This window comes from Lontra canadensis, unplaced genomic scaffold (assembly GCF_010015895.1).
Source record: "Lontra canadensis isolate GAN:19392208 unplaced genomic scaffold, GSC_riverotter_1.0 scaffold42, whole genome shotgun sequence".
In the NCBI taxonomy this organism is placed as follows: domain Eukaryota; kingdom Metazoa; phylum Chordata; class Mammalia; order Carnivora; family Mustelidae; genus Lontra; species Lontra canadensis.
The window spans coordinates 12,375,398-12,393,624 of NW_022631036.1; the positions used below are offsets into that span (position 1 = coordinate 12,375,398).

Genomic DNA, 18,227 nt, shown 5'->3' on the forward strand with positions numbered 1-18,227 from the left:
TTCCTACTCTCGCCTGTGGCCCTCAGGGAGTGGGATCTGCCCTAGATCCGTGGAAAGGGTTAAGGCGCTCCAGTTCCGCTGGGGCCACTCTCCCCTCAAGTGGTCCCCAACCTGGGCAGTTTCGGTTGCCTCGCCCCCCAGGTTCCGTCACCGCCCCTTCCCTCCCCTTTCTCTTTCTCGTCTCCACCCTCACGGCTCCGCCCGGGTGCCGCGCCCTCCCATTAGTTCGCTCATCCGATAGCCCCGCCCTGGCTCCGTGCACGCCCCTTCCCCTCCCCTCTCTCCTCCTAGTGCCCTATCTCCGCTGCATTCCGCCGGGGCTTGCACTCTCCCCTTCGGTTTCCTGGCGCGGTCGCCCCGCCCCTCCACCCCTTGACGTGGCAGAGGCGGCACCAGCCATGTTGGCCCAGCGGTGTTCTGAGCGGAGGCCGGGGGCGGGGCGGCGCCGGCTGTGATTGCAGTGCCACGGTTGCTCTGGGTCGGCTGAAGGGACCGATTTTGCAAGGTGGTGGCTGCGGCCGGCGCGGATCTCGTTCGGAGGCCCTGGGGTAAGGACCGACTTCGGGTCTTCCTCCTCCCGGCTCCCCGGAGAGGCCGCGGGCGCTCAGCGGAAAGCGGGGGAGGGGAAGCTGTGCTGCTGTGGGCCGGCAGGCGGGTGGGCCGGGGTCTCTTGGGGCTGGTGCCCGCTCTGCCCTCTTGGGGTGCTCCGGAACAGACGGGGGCGCCGGCGGCAGCGACCGGCCGGCGGGGGCACCTTTGAATCCTGACCTCTTCACCCTCTCACCCACCACTCCGCTTCGTTCTTCCGGGCCTGGGGGCCCGGGCCCTTCACCAAGCTCCCCTAGGTAAGGTGCGAAAGATGGGAGTCGGGTGAAAAACGGCAGTTCAGCATCTCGCCCAGCACCCACCCCCGACTCCCGGGCGACCTGCCTTCCTCGCCCCAGCTTATCACTGCTTCTGGACACTTGGCTTCTCGGTTCATGCCTTCCCTGAAGTGCCCTAGACTTTGAACCCAGGTGACTTCGTCACGGGTCGTTCGGCCTCGGGAGTCGAAGAGGATAAGGAGAATTAAGTGGCAGGTCAAGCTAACGCCTTAGGCCTCGATTACAAGTGGTGTGCAGTTTTCAGATCGGACCAGTCTTTTCTGTTGTGCTAGCGTTTTCCCGTTTTGGTGGGAAAGGAAAAGTACAGTCTACATGTCGTCTCTGGGGTATGTTGAATTCACGTGAATTTCCTCAACCTCCACCCGGTAAAGCCGCGTATAAGCAGACAAATTAACTTGGTTAAAAAAAGTTTTAGGTTTAATATGGATTTAAGTATAAATGTTAAGTTTTCCTTCTCTCCCTTTCCAGTAGTCTAACATCGTTTTGGAAGTCCGACCATTTTTATTTGACTCATAGAGTTTTAGAGTTAGAAGGGGCCTTGTAGTTTTTTAGCCTCAGCCCCTCATCTTACCTGAGAAATTGAGGATCAGAGAAGTTATTTGTTCAAGATCATAAATCTAGGCAAGGAAAGCAGTTGAAAACACTTCATTCAGGATTTTACAACTGGAAAGTAGAGAGGCACACTTAATTGGTAAACATCTGATTGGAAGAAATTCAGGTTTTACTTGCAATTTAGGATATTTTTCACTTGGGATCTATAAAAGTGCTATAATTGGAATATTGCAAACTCCTGATTTTTATTGAATAGAAAAAGCTTTAAAAATACTGTGGGCATGTGTTTGATATGGTAGGTTAAAGAGACATGATGTTTTGCTTCTTTGCTTTTAGTTATATCATGAGAAATTATTTAACTAAAGTAAGTTCTGCTGATTATATATAAGTTGTGCTGGGAAATGAGACATTTCTTTAGCATAGTCTTTTGTGTTTTGTACCACTTTAAAAAATATTATGACTATTTTTTTTTTATGACTAGTATTTTAAATCTCCATCCTAATACAGTGTCTGAATCATATTTATTTGGTTTTAACGTAAGATTAGGTGACAAGAGTGCTGATGAAATAATGCCATTTTATAAAAAGCTAGTTTGTGGGGCGCCTGGGTGGCTCAGTGGGTTACAGCTTCTGCCTTCGGCTGGGGTCATGATCCCAGGTCCTGGGATCAAGCCCCGCATCGGGCTCTCTGCTTAGCGGGGAGCCTGCTTCCTCCTCTCTCTCTCCGCCTGCCTCTCTGCCTACTTGTGATCTCTGTCTGTCAAATAAATAAATAAAAATAAAATCTTAAAAAAAAAAAAAAAACTAGTTTGTGAAAGGAATTTATTTTGGATATGCCATTGTTGGTTATGGTCCAGCGTGGAAAGGTTTGTACTAGAATTAGTGATTTTAAAATTGAGCCATTCCTACCTTGGAAAGGTGAGGGAAGTTGGGGAGGTGTTGTGCATGGCCATGTAACTGGACCAGTTAAGAAGTAGGTGGGACTTTTTCAAAATACTGCTGAAAAGTGAGAATGTACAAAATACAACAGATGTGATTTAGTAAACAAATATGATCTTAGAGCAGAGAGGAAAAGGAGGGTAATTGTGCTCAGATATCACACAGGTGATATTTAGTATTTCATAATAAAAAGCACGGATGTTACGATACAGCCTTGTTACTTGTAGAAACTTAAACCTGTCTATTGTGTATAAATGTCTTTATGTTAAATCTAATAGAGCCTTTCTCTACTAGGCTCTCTGATTGAATTGAGCCCTAATGTCTTAAGACCTTGCTTCTTAGGACCCCTTTGTACTCTTGAACATTGTTAAGGATCCAAAACAAAACCCAAAAAAACCCAACTACCCCCCTCCCCCAAAAACCCACCCTGCCTTAATAGAAGACAGGTTGATTTTCATATTTACTTCTGCATTCAGTCTATTGTAATAAGTTATTTTGCTTAAATTGTATGAAAAGTCTTGCCTTACTTAGATACATAGTTGGAAAAAGGAGGAATATTTTAATAACTTTTCCAGATAATTGTGCATATTCTTTTTTCATACTACACTACAACCTGACGGTTTTAATTCAGAAATCAAGGGTTAATAGCAGTGTGAATAATGAAATCTTAGAAGTGAACTTTTTGTACTATATTGCATTGAAATTCATTGGTCTGTCCTGCACTTTGAATGGATCTCTATCCATGCATGATTTTGTAATATCATGAACTGATCATTTGGGAGATTTGCCTCACTGAATAAAGTATATTTTCCAGGGGCGCCTGGGTGGCTCAGTGGTTAAAGCCTCTGCCTTCGGCTCCGGTCATGATCCCAGGGTCCTGGGATCGAGCCCCGCATCGGGCTCTCTGCTCAGTGCAGAGCCTGCTTCTCTCTCTCTCTCTGCCTGCTTCTCTGCCTACTTGTGTTCTCTGTCTGTCAAATAAATAAATAAAATCTTAAAAAAAAAAAAAGTATATTTTCCAAATATTGACATGTTTCATTATACAATAGAAAATTCACATTAGTATCAGCACAGATCTTATCAGAAAAATCTTTACATATTAGCCGGCTGTGAAGCTCAGGGTCATGGACACCGGTTTTCATAAATTTTGATATTTGCAGGGTGCCTGGGTGGTTCAGTGGGTTAAGGATCTGCCTTCTGTTCAGGTCATGATCCCAGGACCTTGAGATGGAGCCCCACATTGGACTTCTTGCTCAGCAGTGAGCCTGCTTTTCCCTCTCCCTCTGTCTGCCACTCTCCCTGCTTGTATACTTTCTGTGTCTTTATCTGTCAAAGAAATAAATAAAATCTTAAACATTTTCTTTTCTTTATATTTGCTTGAAAGCTCACATTTTATCCACGTTAATAACTACTGTCAGTTATTTTCCAGGTGACAGACTTACTTCATCAGTTGAGAAAATGTATGCCAAATATCTAAGTATTAGTTATGTACTATTTTTGGAGAATTGAGAAAATAGTCAAAACATTTTTTTGTGATTTTATGGTTCAGATGAAAAACCCTGATTGGTCTAGTATTTTATTAGGTATTTTAATGCTTTTTGGTGATGCATTTTATTTTTTTTGTATTTAAAAAACTAAAAAAAAAGATTTTGTTTATTTATTTATTTGACACAGAGAGAGAGATCACAAGTAGGCAGAGAGGCAGGCAGAGAGGCAGGCAGAGGGAGAAGGGGAAGCAGGCTCCCCGCTGAGCAGAGAGCCTGTTGTGGGCAGGATCCCAGGACCCTGAGATCATGACCTGAGCCGAAGGTAGAGGCTCAACCCACTGAACCACCCAGATGCCCCTAAAATTTTTTTGATGATACATTTTAGACTACATAGATTCTATTACATATGCAAAAATGGAAAACTTCATTTGGTTTTTGTTCTGTAGAAATAATGGGAGGGATTGCATAGTCCTGGAATTTATATTCACATACATAGCCTGGAAGCTGTTGGTAAGAACGATTTCTCTCCCAGAGGAGGTTGTTTTTTCTTTAAAACTGAGGTTGGCATCTAACTGTCCTCTGACTATTCCAGACTTTTGTTTTATCATGATTTTTCAACATCTGCTTTTTCTTGGAAACTTGTACTGTCCTTCTTGAATTTGGCTTCTGTATTTACCTTGAAGATCGGCTTTTCTAAACAGGTTAGTTATTTTAGGATTCCTCTCTGTCCCTTATCAATCTTTGAAAAATCTGTGTTTGCTTTTGATTAGCATATAGTTTTCTGGTTGTCTGTGAGATTCTGATAGGAATATAGTGTTTAATTTTTTTCTTTTTATATATATGTATTTGTATATATATTTAAAGATTTTATTTATTTGATAGGCAGTGAAAGAGGGAACACAAGCAGGGGGAGAGGGAGAGGGAGAAGCAGGCTTCCTGCTGAGCAGGGAGCCCAATTGTGGGGGGGTGGTGTGCCCATTCCAGGACACTGGGATCATGCTGAGCGAAAGGCAGATGCTTAACAACTGAGCCACCCAGGCGCCCCTAATTTTTCTTTTTTTTAACAGAGATATATTTAATATAGAACATTCTTATGTCTTTTAAATAAAAGAAAATTCTTAGCTGCCAAGGAAGAGAAATAACCTAGATTTGTTAAGCTTCGCTTTCTGTAATACTTATTAACAAAATCTATTTGAAAATGTTCCTAAAATTAAAACCATTATATTCAATATGCTTTTTTTCAAATAATATCTTTTCTTCCCTCAGTTACATTTTAGAATCAGTTCCTCGTCCTATTGTCATTCTTAGCAACTTCAGTATTCCTGTTGGCTCTTTTGGTACCCTACCTTACTAATTCTTTAGTTCTTGATATCTTTCATCTCTCCTTCAAATCTTTGGCCAGCCACATAACAATTTAAACTCTCTATCCTCTCAGAACTTTAAATTTTACAGTTTCCTTCCTTTACAAATCACTGTTGCAGTTTGAGAATGTGAGATAGAACTAACTGTTGTCTAGTTAGGAAGGCTGGCAGTCTACATAGGCAGTAAGAAGAGTAACGAGATGGAGATATGTCTTGATACGGGGCCCTAATGAGAGCGGAATCCTCCTTCTATTAAATTTAAGAGAATATATTGAAATTGTATGTATCAAATTGGAGTTCAAAATGCTCTCCTTGAGGCACCTGGGTGGTTCAGTGGGTTAGGCCTCTGCCATCGGCTCAGGTTGTAATCCCAGGGTCCTGGGATCGAGCCCCACATTGGGCTCTCTGCACAGTGGGAAGCCTGATTCCCCCTCTCTCTCTGCCTCCTCTCTGCCTACTTGTGATCTCTCTTTCTGTCAAATAAATAAATAAAATCTTAAAAAAAAATGCTCTCCTAAGTTGGAATGTTAAAAATATTCTTTTTTTTTTTTTTTAAAGATTTTACTCATTTATTTGTCAGAGATAGAGTACAGGCAGGCAGAGTAGCAGGCAGAGGCAGAGCGAGAAGCAGGCTCCCTGCAGAGCAAGGAGCCCAATGTGGGGCTTGATCCCAGGACACTAGGATCATGACCTGAGCCGAAGGCAGCCGCTTAACCGACTGAGCTACCCAGGCATCCCTAAAAATATTCTTAATTAAGTTTCTGCAAAAGAAGTCAAATGGCATATATAGAACACCACTTAGCAAGCATTTTACTTATTGTGCCACAAATGGTCCTATATTCACACAATAGAAAAATTTACCTGTCTCAAACAGAAGTACTCAGTTTTAGAAAAATGTTTTTGTTATGCACTGTTAAGCATTCTCTTCTAGCAGGTTTTGTGGAAACTTGTCATCTTCTTGTTAGAAAACCATATGAGCTTTAGAATTTAATGTTTTTGATAATCTGTTCATTAGAATAATGTAACTTAGAGGGCTGATACCGAAAACATAGGCTCTAAATTTCCCCCCATCTTTGACTTTCTTTCCTATACACCTTAAATAAATAGGACACCTATTATACTTTTTTTTTTTTTTTTTTTTTTTTTTTTTTAAGAATGACTGAAAAAGGATGAAATACCTCTTACTGGGCCTAATGAACACTTAGTTCTGTAGAGTCATTCATTTGTTATAAGTGAGGTTATTGTTGCTTGCTAATTTTTTTTCTGAGATTGCTCATTTTTCTTGGATGAATATGGTGGACAGTGGAAAAAAAATACTTTAGTTTTTTAAGAGGATTTTTAGGGGCGCCTAGGTGGCTCAGTCGGTTGCGTCTGTCTTCCGCTCAGGGGCTCAGGGTGTGATCCCAGTTGTCAGGCCCCCCTGTTCAGCCGGGAGCCTGCTTCTCCCTCTCCTTCGGCCTGCTGCTCTCCCTGCTTGTGCTCTGTTTGTCCAATAAATAAATAAAATCTTAAAAAGAATAAGATTTTTAAACATCTTTAATTTTATCACAGAAGTAAGCATCACGCACTACGATGACAACGTATTTGGAATTCATCCAACAAAATGAAGAACGAGATGGAGTCCGATTTAGTTGGAATGTTTGGCCATCAAGTCGACTGGAAGCTACAAGAATGGTCGTTCCAGTAGCAGCCCTATTTACACCACTGAAGGAGAGACCTGATTTACCACCTATTCAATATGAACCTGTTCTGTGTAGTAGGACCACTTGCCGTGCAGTTTTGAATCCTTTATGGTAATTAAAATATATTGAAAAAACTAATGTTGCAATCCTATTTAAGATTATAGTTTCTTGTGCATTTATATGAAGGTGTTTGTTTTGTTATAGTTATTTTTTCAAATTAGGGTAGTCACATCCAAGGAGCTGTAAAATTGAAGGATATTCTAGTTGTAGTGAGTTGGTAAGAGACCAAAGGTAAAATTATCACTATATGAACTGTTAGATCCTATCACTAGTATTGCTAGGTACTGGTGATGGCTGTGCATCATTAGACCCATCTTGTGTAATTAGAAAAGTCATAATTGAGTGGTATGGTGTTTGAAAATGTTATGATTTTTTTTAAGATTTTATTTATTTATTTGACAGACAGAGATCACAAGTAGGCAGAGAAGCAGGCAGGGTTAAGGAGGCCTTAACCCACTGAGCCACCCAGGCGCCCCTGAAAATGTTATGATTTCTTAATGCATAAACCAGAATATCAAGAATCATCTTTTATTCCTCTTTCCACCCTCTCTCCCTGCTCAGTCCACTAGCATCTCTGAATCTGCCTCTGGAACATTACTGATTCTGTCTCTCATATTCAGTCTCTGCTAGTACTCTCTACTTCAAAGTATACCATCTTTTTTTCTGGACAATTTTATGGACACCCTGTTTCCATTCTTGTCTTTTAGCAGTTTATTCTTTATCCAGAAGCTAAAGTGTTACAAATGGATATCAGATGATTAAAATCCTTTAATAGTGTCTTATAGACTGAAAATCCAAACTATTTGTCAAGACGTATAAAACCCTTTATCATCTAGCCTTTGTATATTTCTGTTTTCATCTTATCCATTTCCTTTATTCTTATCTACATTATACCTTACCCTCTTTCTGATCCTTGAACATATGAAATTTATTCCTACCTTGAAACTTGTGCAATAGCTATATATTCTGCCTGGATTGTTCTGCCTGGATTGACCGGTTCCTTTTCATTTAGATCACATTTCAGTTGTTTATTTAAGAAGACTTTCTTTTAAAGTACCCCTCCCAAACACATTCTTACACCCTGCTTTATTATCTTTAATCTCTGTTATCACTGTCTGAAAGTATCTTCTGTATTTATGCACCTACTTTTCTATTGTATGTTTTTCTGTTCTAGATTATAAGCTCAGTGATAACAGGGACCTTTGATCTCTTGTTTACTGCTGTATTATCAGTACCTGGAATAATGGCGGGTACATATAAAGTATTCAAGAAATATACTTCTGAATTAAACAAATATTTTCTAGATCTGAGTGTAGAAGTTACTAAATCATTTGAAGAAAAAAGGATTATCTTAATTTTACTGATATTTGCTATGTATTAAAAGTTCATTTAGGTAAACTTTGCTAAAAGTATGAATTAGATACTGGCAACATCTAGAAGTAATAGCTTTTAAAGATCACTTTAACTATTTGAATGTTTTCATGTTTCAGAAAAATTAATTTATTAAAATTAAGATCATTGTACAGTTGAACTGAAACATGAACTCTGTTTTATCTTTTCTTAAAACAGTCAGGTGGATTATCGAGCAAAACTCTGGGCTTGCAACTTTTGTTATCAAAGGAATCAGGTAAGAAAACTCACAATGCAGATGTTAATGCTTTGGTACTAATCTAAATATGTAGAAAAATGTGTATTAAAAAAAGATGAAATAAATTTTCATATGAAAAATATATTTTAGTAACTAAATGATCAGAAAATTATTTGCAGTTTAGAATTTCATTACTCTTTCTGGCAAGTAATTTGTTAAAAATTTCTTTTTTTCCTCCATAGTTTCCACCTACTTATGCTGGTATATCTGAACTGAATCAACCCGCTGAGCTTTTACCTCAGTTTTCTAGCATCGAATATGTAGTTCTGGTAAGAGCACAAGAATAAATCCTTAAGAAGGTTTTAAATATCTAGTAATTTACTTTATACCAAAATAATTGTTAAATTCAGATGAATTAGTGGCCATCATTCTTGATTCTCACATTGAATTGATGGAGCTTTTAAGAGGTAAGAACTGTCTTGGTCAATTTGAATAAGATAATCTCTCTGTTGTAGTCATTTAATGGGTGGCCAGGATATTGGGTGATGGGATGATTTGCTATATTGAGTAGATCAATAAATAGTACAGAGTCAGTGTTGCTGTGTAGTTGGAAGGTTAGTTCAGAAATACTTAAGTCAATATGATGCTAGAACCTGACGGTATATCTCCAAGTCTAATTAATAAAGTTACTCTTGCATTGGTCCTTGTTAAGAAGGTCATTTTTCTTCCCTTTCTGAAAGGCTTTACATAGTTGTTTACATATATAAGTATTAAAGTTATAATATTCTTTGTGAGTGTTGTAGAGAAAGCAGAATATGGATCACTTGAGCCAGTAAGTAATTTGTCCAGCCTACCTAGTTTCCAGGTCTCTTGCAGTAAAATTCAGGTTTAGATAATTATTTTATAAAAATCACCTTATTTTGTTTTTAAGCTTTATAGCTATTGTTTTCTTATTTTGAGAGAAATAAATACTTGTATAGGAGATGAAGCCTCATGCAATTAAATGAAACCAAAAGCTTTTGAAACTATAAATAATGTTTGTAAATTTAGTTTTTCTCTTGATATGTCTTAGATGTCTCTGTGTGTATATAACTTGTTTCATTTCTGAAATAACTTAAGATTGCATTGTATGAATGAACTGTAAATTATTTTTTTGAACTGTAAATTATTTAATTAGTCCTCTACTAATTATGCTTGTATATTGTGCTGAGTGTTAATACATTAACATTATTTTCTTATTATTGCAACATTTTTTAAAAGCGTGGTCCTCAGATGCCTTTGATATTCCTCTATGTGGTTGATACTTGCATGGAAGATGAAGATTTACAAGCCCTGAAAGAATCTATGCAGATGTCATTAAGTCTTTTACCACCTACAGCCTTGGTTGGACTTATTACTTTTGGGAGAATGGTACAGGTTCATGAACTTGGATGTGAGGGCATTTCAAAAAGCTACGTGTTCAGAGGAACAAAAGACCTGTCTGCCAAACAACTTCAGGTAAGCAGCAAGAATGGTAGTTTTAATCTTGTCTGTGGGCATCACTCCATAAATGTCTATAAATGCATTCTGGATAGAAGTTTGTAGAAAATATTTTTATAATAATGACTAATTGTATTATTATCATTGTATTACAAAGCCTTTAAATTTAATGTTGGTATCAGTTTTCCTTCAGTTGTCTGAAATTATTATACAGATTGAACCCCTCACTTTTAATGGTGAAACTGAAGGTATTTTGCTAGAGATTTGAAGGGCTTATGGAATTCATGCTGAAGACTGAGGGAAAGCAACCACAGAATATTACCTTTTGCTTCTTGACATCTCATTTAGGACCTAAACACTTTTTTTTTTTTTTTTTTAAGATTTTATTTCTTTGTCTCAGAGAGAGAGAGAGCACAAGCAGAGGGAGGAGTGGCAGGCAGAGGGAGAAGCAGGCTTCCTGCTGAGCAGGGAGCCCGATGTGGGACTCCATCCCAGGACTCTGGGATCATAACCTGAGCTGAAGACACACGCTTACCTGACTGAGCTGCCCAGGTGTCCCATGACCCAAACACTTTTATTAGGTTTGGCAAAGGGAATATTTTAAGGCTTGAGGGTTATTAATGTATGAACTAAGAGTATATATTTTTTCATACACTAGGACATTTTTATTTTGGGGGCAATTGAAGCTTTTCTTCCAAGATAGGGAGTTATGTGTGGCTTACTAGGATCATGTGGGGATATTTTTCAATATATATTTTTGCTTAGAGATTTTGCTAGACTCTAAGAGTGTGAATGAACATGTGCTTGTATTGGGAGGTTATTAAGAGGGTAAGATTGTTCACGTAAGTATTTTGAAAAACTCTGATTCTGATACAACTCCCAGTTAAGAATAGTTATCCTAGAAGATGATAGGTAAGCCTTGTACAAAGTAGACAGACATGAAGTCAGACTTTGGAGCATCCAGGTAGTCCAAAATGAAAAAGAAAAGAAGATTTTAGGAATGGATTTAAATGATTCTAATTTGAAGCTTGGCACACTGGGGTAGTGGTGCGACAGTTAATTGAGATAGAAAATAGGGAGAAATTTGCAGGTTTGGATGGGGAGGGTAATGAATAGTGAATAATCAGATCATGAATAAGATTTGAGGAGGTGAAGAAAATTAGAGTCTGTTTTTTTTTTTTTTAAGGTTTTATTTATTTATTTGACAGAGATCACGAGTAGGTAGAGAGGCAGGCAGAGAGAGAGGGAAGCAGGCTCCCCAAGGAGCAGAGAGCCCGACGTGGGGCTCAATCCCAGGACTCCAGGATTATGACCCGGGCCAAAGGCAGAGGCTTTAACCCACTGAGCTACCTAGGCACCCCTAGAGTCTGGTCTTTTAAGAGGTTTGTTGAAGGTAAGCTTAGCAATAGTGTGGGAACTTGAGAGAGGGAACTGAGTTCACGGCTTTACTCTAGGAGGGACACTTGAATGTGTTTACACACAGGAGGGAAAGAGAGACTAAAGAGGGTGAGTGAAAGCAGGAGGGAGGTGAGGTTTCAGAAGAGGTGATGGGGATTCCTTCGGGAGCATAGGAAGCAGAGTACCTTGGAGCGCAGGATCATTTGTTTCTATGAGACAGGAGAGAAAGTGGGCAAGTTTTAGTCTTTCTGTGCCTTAGGTTTTTTTTGTTTGTAGAAGAGAGGTAATAATGGAATCTACCTTACTTCGTGGTCATGAAAATTAAATGGATTGTGCCTGTAAGTATTTGCTGTTGTTTTTTTTTTAACTGTAAAATTTTTTTTAAGTTGTTTAATATTAACCTCTGATTGTAGAGTACATTTTACTTAAATTATATAATACATACGTAACACATAATATTCCTCCTTTTTTGTAGCAGGCAATAAATGCCTACAGACTAAATTTTTTTCTCCATTAAAGTGTTTTTATTTTTCTTCTCTGTTTTCTCAAGAAGAGCTTGGTCTTTGCTCCCCAAATAGTCCTGGATTCAAATCTTAAACTCTTCCAGTTATGCGGTCTTGGTTTGATCTCCTTGCTTGTTTTCTTATCCTTTGTGGAAAGGGATAAATACCTGTTTTACAAGGCTGTTATTAGTACTAAGTGAAGTAACATGAGAATACTCAGAATTGTATAAACTCTTACAGGGCTTTCCGGCAAAACCTGGATTAATATATTGCTTTACCACTTACTGGTTGTGTAACCTTTAGCAGGTTATGTAGCCTTTCTGAGTGTCAGTTTTCATTTTTAAAGTAAGGATTAAAAAATCTACTTCATTATTCTGTGAAGAAATAGTGTATATAAGGAATTTGGCACAGAATCTAACGTGCAGTAAGTTGTTAGTAAAAAGTTGTTTTTCCTGCTAGGAGTATAGGAAATACTGTAGTACTAGTTAAGTATTTTTTCTTTCCAAGTATTTATTTAGACTTTATGATTTTCTGTTATATACTTTTACTCTATCACTTCATGACTAAGCATTTCTAAATTCAAGAGTAGAATTTAGAATTTACTATTATTAGTAAAAATAATATTTTCATGTGTCTAGAAAGGAATTTTGTGCACATTTAAAATTCAAAATGAAACTGGCAGTTGCGTTAGGCAGTAGGTTAAAAATTAAGAAATATAGACATACAAGGTATATGTACCTTATAATCCCATTTATATGATTCCCTGTACCTTTCCTTTATAACATTTATTACAATTGCAATTTTATACTTTTTTAGGTATTGATTTTATTAACTGCTATTTGTTTTGTCAGATTTTAATTTCATAAGGTCAGGGACTGTATATATTTTACTACCACTAGATTTTCTGGCACATAGCAGACACTTGAAATATAGTTGCTCAAAGGGGTGGATGAATATAAGTTAAGAAATACATTCAAGTTACCCAGTAACTTTTTGACTATTAATTAGAAAGAAAGTATTTCTGAGCTAGTATCCCTCATTGCTTCTGTAGCACCTTGTACTTTGCTCTCTTATTGTGATTATTTCATTGTACTGTTATTGTTTACCTGACAGTCTCCCCACCTGGACCTTTTGCTTTCTGAGGAAAGAGACTTTATGTTCTTTATTTTTGTGTTCCTACTACTTAGCATAGCACCTTGCACATGTTAAGTAGTTGATACATCTTTGTAGGAGTAATTGAATGGATATCACAGAAATCATCTCTTTACAGGAAATGCTGGGACTCTCTAAAGTACCTGTTACTCAAGCAACACGTGGTCCTCAGGTACAGCAGCCACCTCCTTCCAATAGGTAATAATTAAATATTGCAAAGTTAATTTTACAATTTGTGCAGCTCTTTTAAGCATCCCTTACCCTTAATTTGAACATAGACATTCAGTGATACTATGTTGTTAAATATTTTTAGTAATATAAATACATTGCTTTAGTATATTTTCTAAAGAGATGAGGCAGAATCATGTCACCAAAATGGTTTCTCATCATTACAATGTTAAGGAGTTACTTTAGTTTTGATATGTTCCTAATCTTCTGTTTTTAATTTCTTAAAAACTTTTCTGGTTGAAGGCCGCCAAGCAAAAAAGTAGAGCCTCAAGAGCTTTTCAGGGGTGCCTGGATGGCTCAGTCATTAGGAGTCTGCCTTCGGCTCAGTCCTAGGATTGAGCCCTACTCAGGCTTCCTGCTCCACAGGAAGCCTGCTTCTCCCTCTTCCACTCCCCCAGCTTGTGTTCCCTCTCTCGCTGTCTCTGTCAAGTGAATAAATAAAATCTTTAAAAACAAAACAAAAAAAAGCTTTCATTTTGCTTTTTTAGCCTTTGAGGTAGTTTTTTCCCCCCTAAACTTACTAATCAGAGGTGGTATTACTAAAATTGAGTTGATGTATATTCTTATAATTATTTCAATAGCCTTAAAACGTTCTCGACTGGTAAATAAAAGATGCAGTCCTGATACTCGGTGTGAGAGCGTTTCCCTTATAGCAGTTGTACTCAGACTGTGGTTCTGAACCAGCAGATAGCATCACCTGGGAACTTATTTGAAAATCAGAGTCTTGGACCCTACCCCTGACCTACTGAAACAAAGCTGTGCAACCAGCAATCTATTAAAATAAATCCTCCCACCAATTCTGATGCACACAAAAGTTAGAAAACCATTGGTCTCATTTGCAATGATGTGGATGGAACTAGAGGGTATTATGCTGAGCAAAATAAGTCAATCAGAGAAAGAAAATTGTCATATGATCTCCCTGATATGAGGAACTTAGAGGCAGGGTGGGGGGTGTTGAAGGGTAGGGAAGGAAAAAAATGCAACAAGATGGGATCGGGAGGGAGACAAACCGTAAAAGACTCTTAATCTCACAAAATAAACTGAGGGTTGCTGAGGGGCAAGGGGGGGGTATGGAGAGGGTGGTGGGGTTATGGACATTGGGGAGGGTATGTGCTATGGTGAGTGCTGTGAAGTGTGTAAACCTGTCGATTCACAGACCTGTACTCCTGGGGCTAATAATACATTATATGTTAATAAAAATAATCATAATACAAAAAAGGAAACCATTGGTCTGCTATGTATTTAAATTACTTTTTTCTATTTCTTTCTTTCTTTTTTTTTTTTTTTCTTTTTAAGAGAGAAAGAACAGGTAAGCTGGGGGAGGTGAGGGGAAGAACAGAGGGAAAGAAAGAAGCAGGCTTCCAGCCGAGCATTTGGTTATAGTGTTTCATTAGTCATCACAAGCCTATTCAATTAGAGGTTAATATGAGTTATTTTAATATGATGAACACCTGTCTCCTATTTCATAGAAAAGAGCTTAAACAGAGGCACCTGGGTGGCTCAGTCAGTTAAGCCTCTGTCTTCCATTCAGGTCATGAACCTTCAGGCCCTGTGCCCACGTTGATCTCAGGACCCTGGGATCATGACCTGAGCAAAAGGTAGATGCTTAACCAACTGTGCCACACAGGCACCCCATGCTTTTCTCTTTCTAAAAAAGTAGATAGCTTGGTTCTTAAACTCTTACCCACAAACATTTATAAATGACTTTTTATTTAATTTTGTTTTACAGATTCTTGCAGCCAGTACAGAAAATAGACATGAATCTCACAGATCTTCTGGGAGAACTGCAGCGAGACCCTTGGCCTGTACCACAGGGAAAGAGACCCTTGCGTTCCTCTGGAGTGGCACTCTCCATAGCTGTAGGACTACTTGAGGTAGTGACGATAGCTCTGTTTTGGAATGTAAATGTATATGTATGTGTATCAGTAATATGTACAAGGTAATGTTGAGTGAAAAAAATCAGGTCATTAGGACAGCAAGTATATAATTATATTTGAAGTTGGACCTGCAGGGTATCCTTTTGTGTCCAGAGAGGCACCTAGAAGGGTGTTTGTCCAAATATTAACAGTGGTAGAATAAGGGGAATTTTGCTTTTAAGTAGTATTTGAAAATTTTACACATCTCTTAGGCTTTGTAATTATAGTTAGAACTTTATAATTATAAAAGTGCTTTTTAAAATTGTGAAATGATAGCAAATTTACAGAAAAGTTGTAAAGAACTTTTTTCTCCTTGAACTATTTAAGTTGCTAGTATGTTCTTTTTTTTTTTTTTTTTTTTTTTTTTTTAAAAAATTTTTTTATTTTTTTAAAAGACAGAGATCACGGGTAGGCAGAGAGGCAGGCAGAGAGAGAGAGAAGGGAGGAAGCAGGCTCCCCGCAGAGCAGAGAGCCCGATGCGGGGCTCGATCCCAGCACCCTGGGATCATGACCAGAGCCGAAGGCAGAGGCCTTAACCCACTGAGCCACCCAGGCGCCCCCTAAGTTGCTAGTATGTTCTTAACCCCTTGAATACTTGAGTTGTATTTTCTATAAATGAGGATGTTTTCCTACATAACTACAATACAATTATGAAAATCAGAGTATTAACACTGATACATTACTACCACCTAATTTTCAGACCTCATTCAATTATTTCAATAATTTCTTTTACAAAAGAGATATAGTTCAGAGACATGTATTTAGTGGTATGTCCATTTAGTCTCCTTCGGTCGGGTACAGTTCCTCAGCTTTGCTTTTCCTTTCATGACCTTGATGCTTTGGAAGATTCAGTCCAGTTATTTCACAGATTCTCTCAAATGAGGTTTGTTTTGATGTATCCTCACAATTAGATTGAGGTCTTGCATGATTGGCAGGAGTGTCAGAGAAATGATGCTGTGTTCTCATTACACCCTATGAGGTGACCCATGATTTTCATTTGCCCCATTCAAGGTGATATAATCACCATGATCACTTACTAAGATTGTGTCTGCAGGTTTCTCCACTGTAGAATTACTTTTAAAATTTCTCCTCCTTTTGTGATTAATAAACATTAGATGGTAAGGAACTTGAAACCTAGCAAATATCTCATTCTTCATCAAACTTTCAGTTTATTTATTAATACCATTATGGAGTTTACATCTCCTTCTCTCTGTGTATAGTTACTCTACTTTGTCCCATAATTAGAAAAATTTATATAAGCATTTTAGAAATGCTTCTGTTTGCAATTTCCCTAGTCAGTTACTGGACAAAAATACAGAGCACATTTTTCATGTTATGTTATAGCTTCAGAAAAGAAAGAAATGACAACTTTGTTATCCATTGTGTTTGGATTCCTCAAAATTTCTGGTCTACTGATAGCGGTCTTTCTTATTTTAAAAATAATACCATTTTTTCTCATGTCACTGGTACCTTGGTAGGAAGGAGAGGTAGATTGGAGTGCTTAGTCCATCATCTTGAACTAGAAACGTAAGGTATGCTTGTGTTTTAAACGTAAAAAGTAAAACAACAACAACAAAAAATAGAAGATGTGCTCTTGGGGCGCATGGGTTGCGTAGTGGGTTAAGCCTCTGCCTTCGGCTCGGGTTATGATCTCAGGGTCCTGGGATCGAGCCCCGCATCACATCGGGCTCTCTGCTCAGCAGGGAGCCTGCTTCCCCCTCTCTCTCTGCCTGCTTCTCTGCTACTTGTGATCTGTGTCTGTCAAATGAATAAATAAAATCTAAAAAAAAAAAAAAAGAAGATGCTTTCTTTCACTCTTTCTCTACTTTTCCCAGTCAGGCTTTAAGTAAGTAGAAGAAGCATCCTTGTTTAGAGAGATCAGGTTTATAGATTGTTTTAAAGTTAGGAAGGCACTATTGTTTAGGATAGGATTTCAAAAGAAAGGTATTCAAATAAATACCTTGTTTTTAAATTTCACTTTACAACATTTGGTTATTTCCTGAAAAAATATATGCTTTCCTGTTTTCTAGAAAGAATACATCAAAATTCACTTTCAGAAATGTATATCCTTATATTTTCTTTTAAATTCTTTTGACAAGTTACTTTTTTTCCAATAGTGTACTTTTCCCAACACTGGTGCTCGTATCATGATGTTCATTGGTGGTCCAGCCACTCAAGGGCCCGGAATGGTGGTTGGTGATGAACTGAAGACACCTATAAGATCATGGCATGATATTGAAAAAGACAATGCCAAATATGTTAAAAAGGGAACTAAGGTAATTTTGGTTTTTAAGCCTTTTTGCTTTAGTAGAAAAATTCATTTTATGGAAGAGGAAGTATACAAGTACTTGATAAGTAATCTGATATTGTGAAGTCTGATATTGTTACTACTGTTCAGAATTGGAGAAATAGTGTTTTTTTTTTCCTTGATAATTTTTCTTTTTTTAAATATTTAAAGACTTAGTAGCACCAATAAGTATCTCTTTAAAGAATATTCTAGAGAGAAGCTCTGTGTGCCTTTTTAAATACTCATTTTTAAATAATATTCTGCCTGCTTTGGAAAAATTCCTTGCATTTTCCTTTTTCATTTCCAAGAGGCTGTCTTGTAGATACATACATTGTTCATAGCATGAATAGTCCATTGTTTTCTTGTGAGTTGTTTTCTGTTCATGTTACTTCAATTTTATTTGGGTTTGTGGCAATATATTCTCACTTTTGACTGTGGACTCCCTTGAATTGGTTTTGCTGTTAATGTCCCTTTTTAAAAAAGAGATTCTCTGGAGTTCACAATTTTATTTTAGTTTTGCTGTATTATCTCTTTTCTTTTTGGTAGTCATATATAGTATTTTTAAAAGTATAATAACATGATTTTTGTCACTATTACTGGATGCTTTTTTCCTGCTACCTAATTTCCCTTTTGAGCTTGGAATTTTTATTAGAGCTTCAAAAAGTATTTCTTTTTTTTTTTTTTTTTTTTTTTTAAAGATTTTTTTTTTTTT

The 18,227-nt window shown here is 37.8% G+C and overlaps 1 protein-coding gene across 1 annotated transcript in view; it reads left to right on the forward strand.

Annotated features, from left to right (window-relative positions):
- Positions 1–345: 345 nt before the first annotated feature.
- SEC23A (Sec23 homolog A, COPII coat complex component) overlaps positions 346–18,227 on the forward strand; it is a 63,454-nt gene continuing 45,572 nt past the window's right edge. The window contains exons 1-8 of the mRNA XM_032871227.1: positions 346–548; positions 6,774–7,015; positions 8,534–8,591; positions 8,795–8,881; positions 9,813–10,049; positions 13,203–13,282; positions 15,042–15,186; positions 17,346–17,504. Coding sequence (XP_032727118.1) covers positions 6,795–7,015; positions 8,534–8,591; positions 8,795–8,881; positions 9,813–10,049; positions 13,203–13,282; positions 15,042–15,186; positions 17,346–17,504 — 987 coding nt within the window. The 5' untranslated portion in view covers positions 346–548; positions 6,774–6,794. The remainder of the gene's footprint in view (positions 549–6,773; positions 7,016–8,533; positions 8,592–8,794; positions 8,882–9,812; positions 10,050–13,202; positions 13,283–15,041; positions 15,187–17,345; positions 17,505–18,227) is intronic.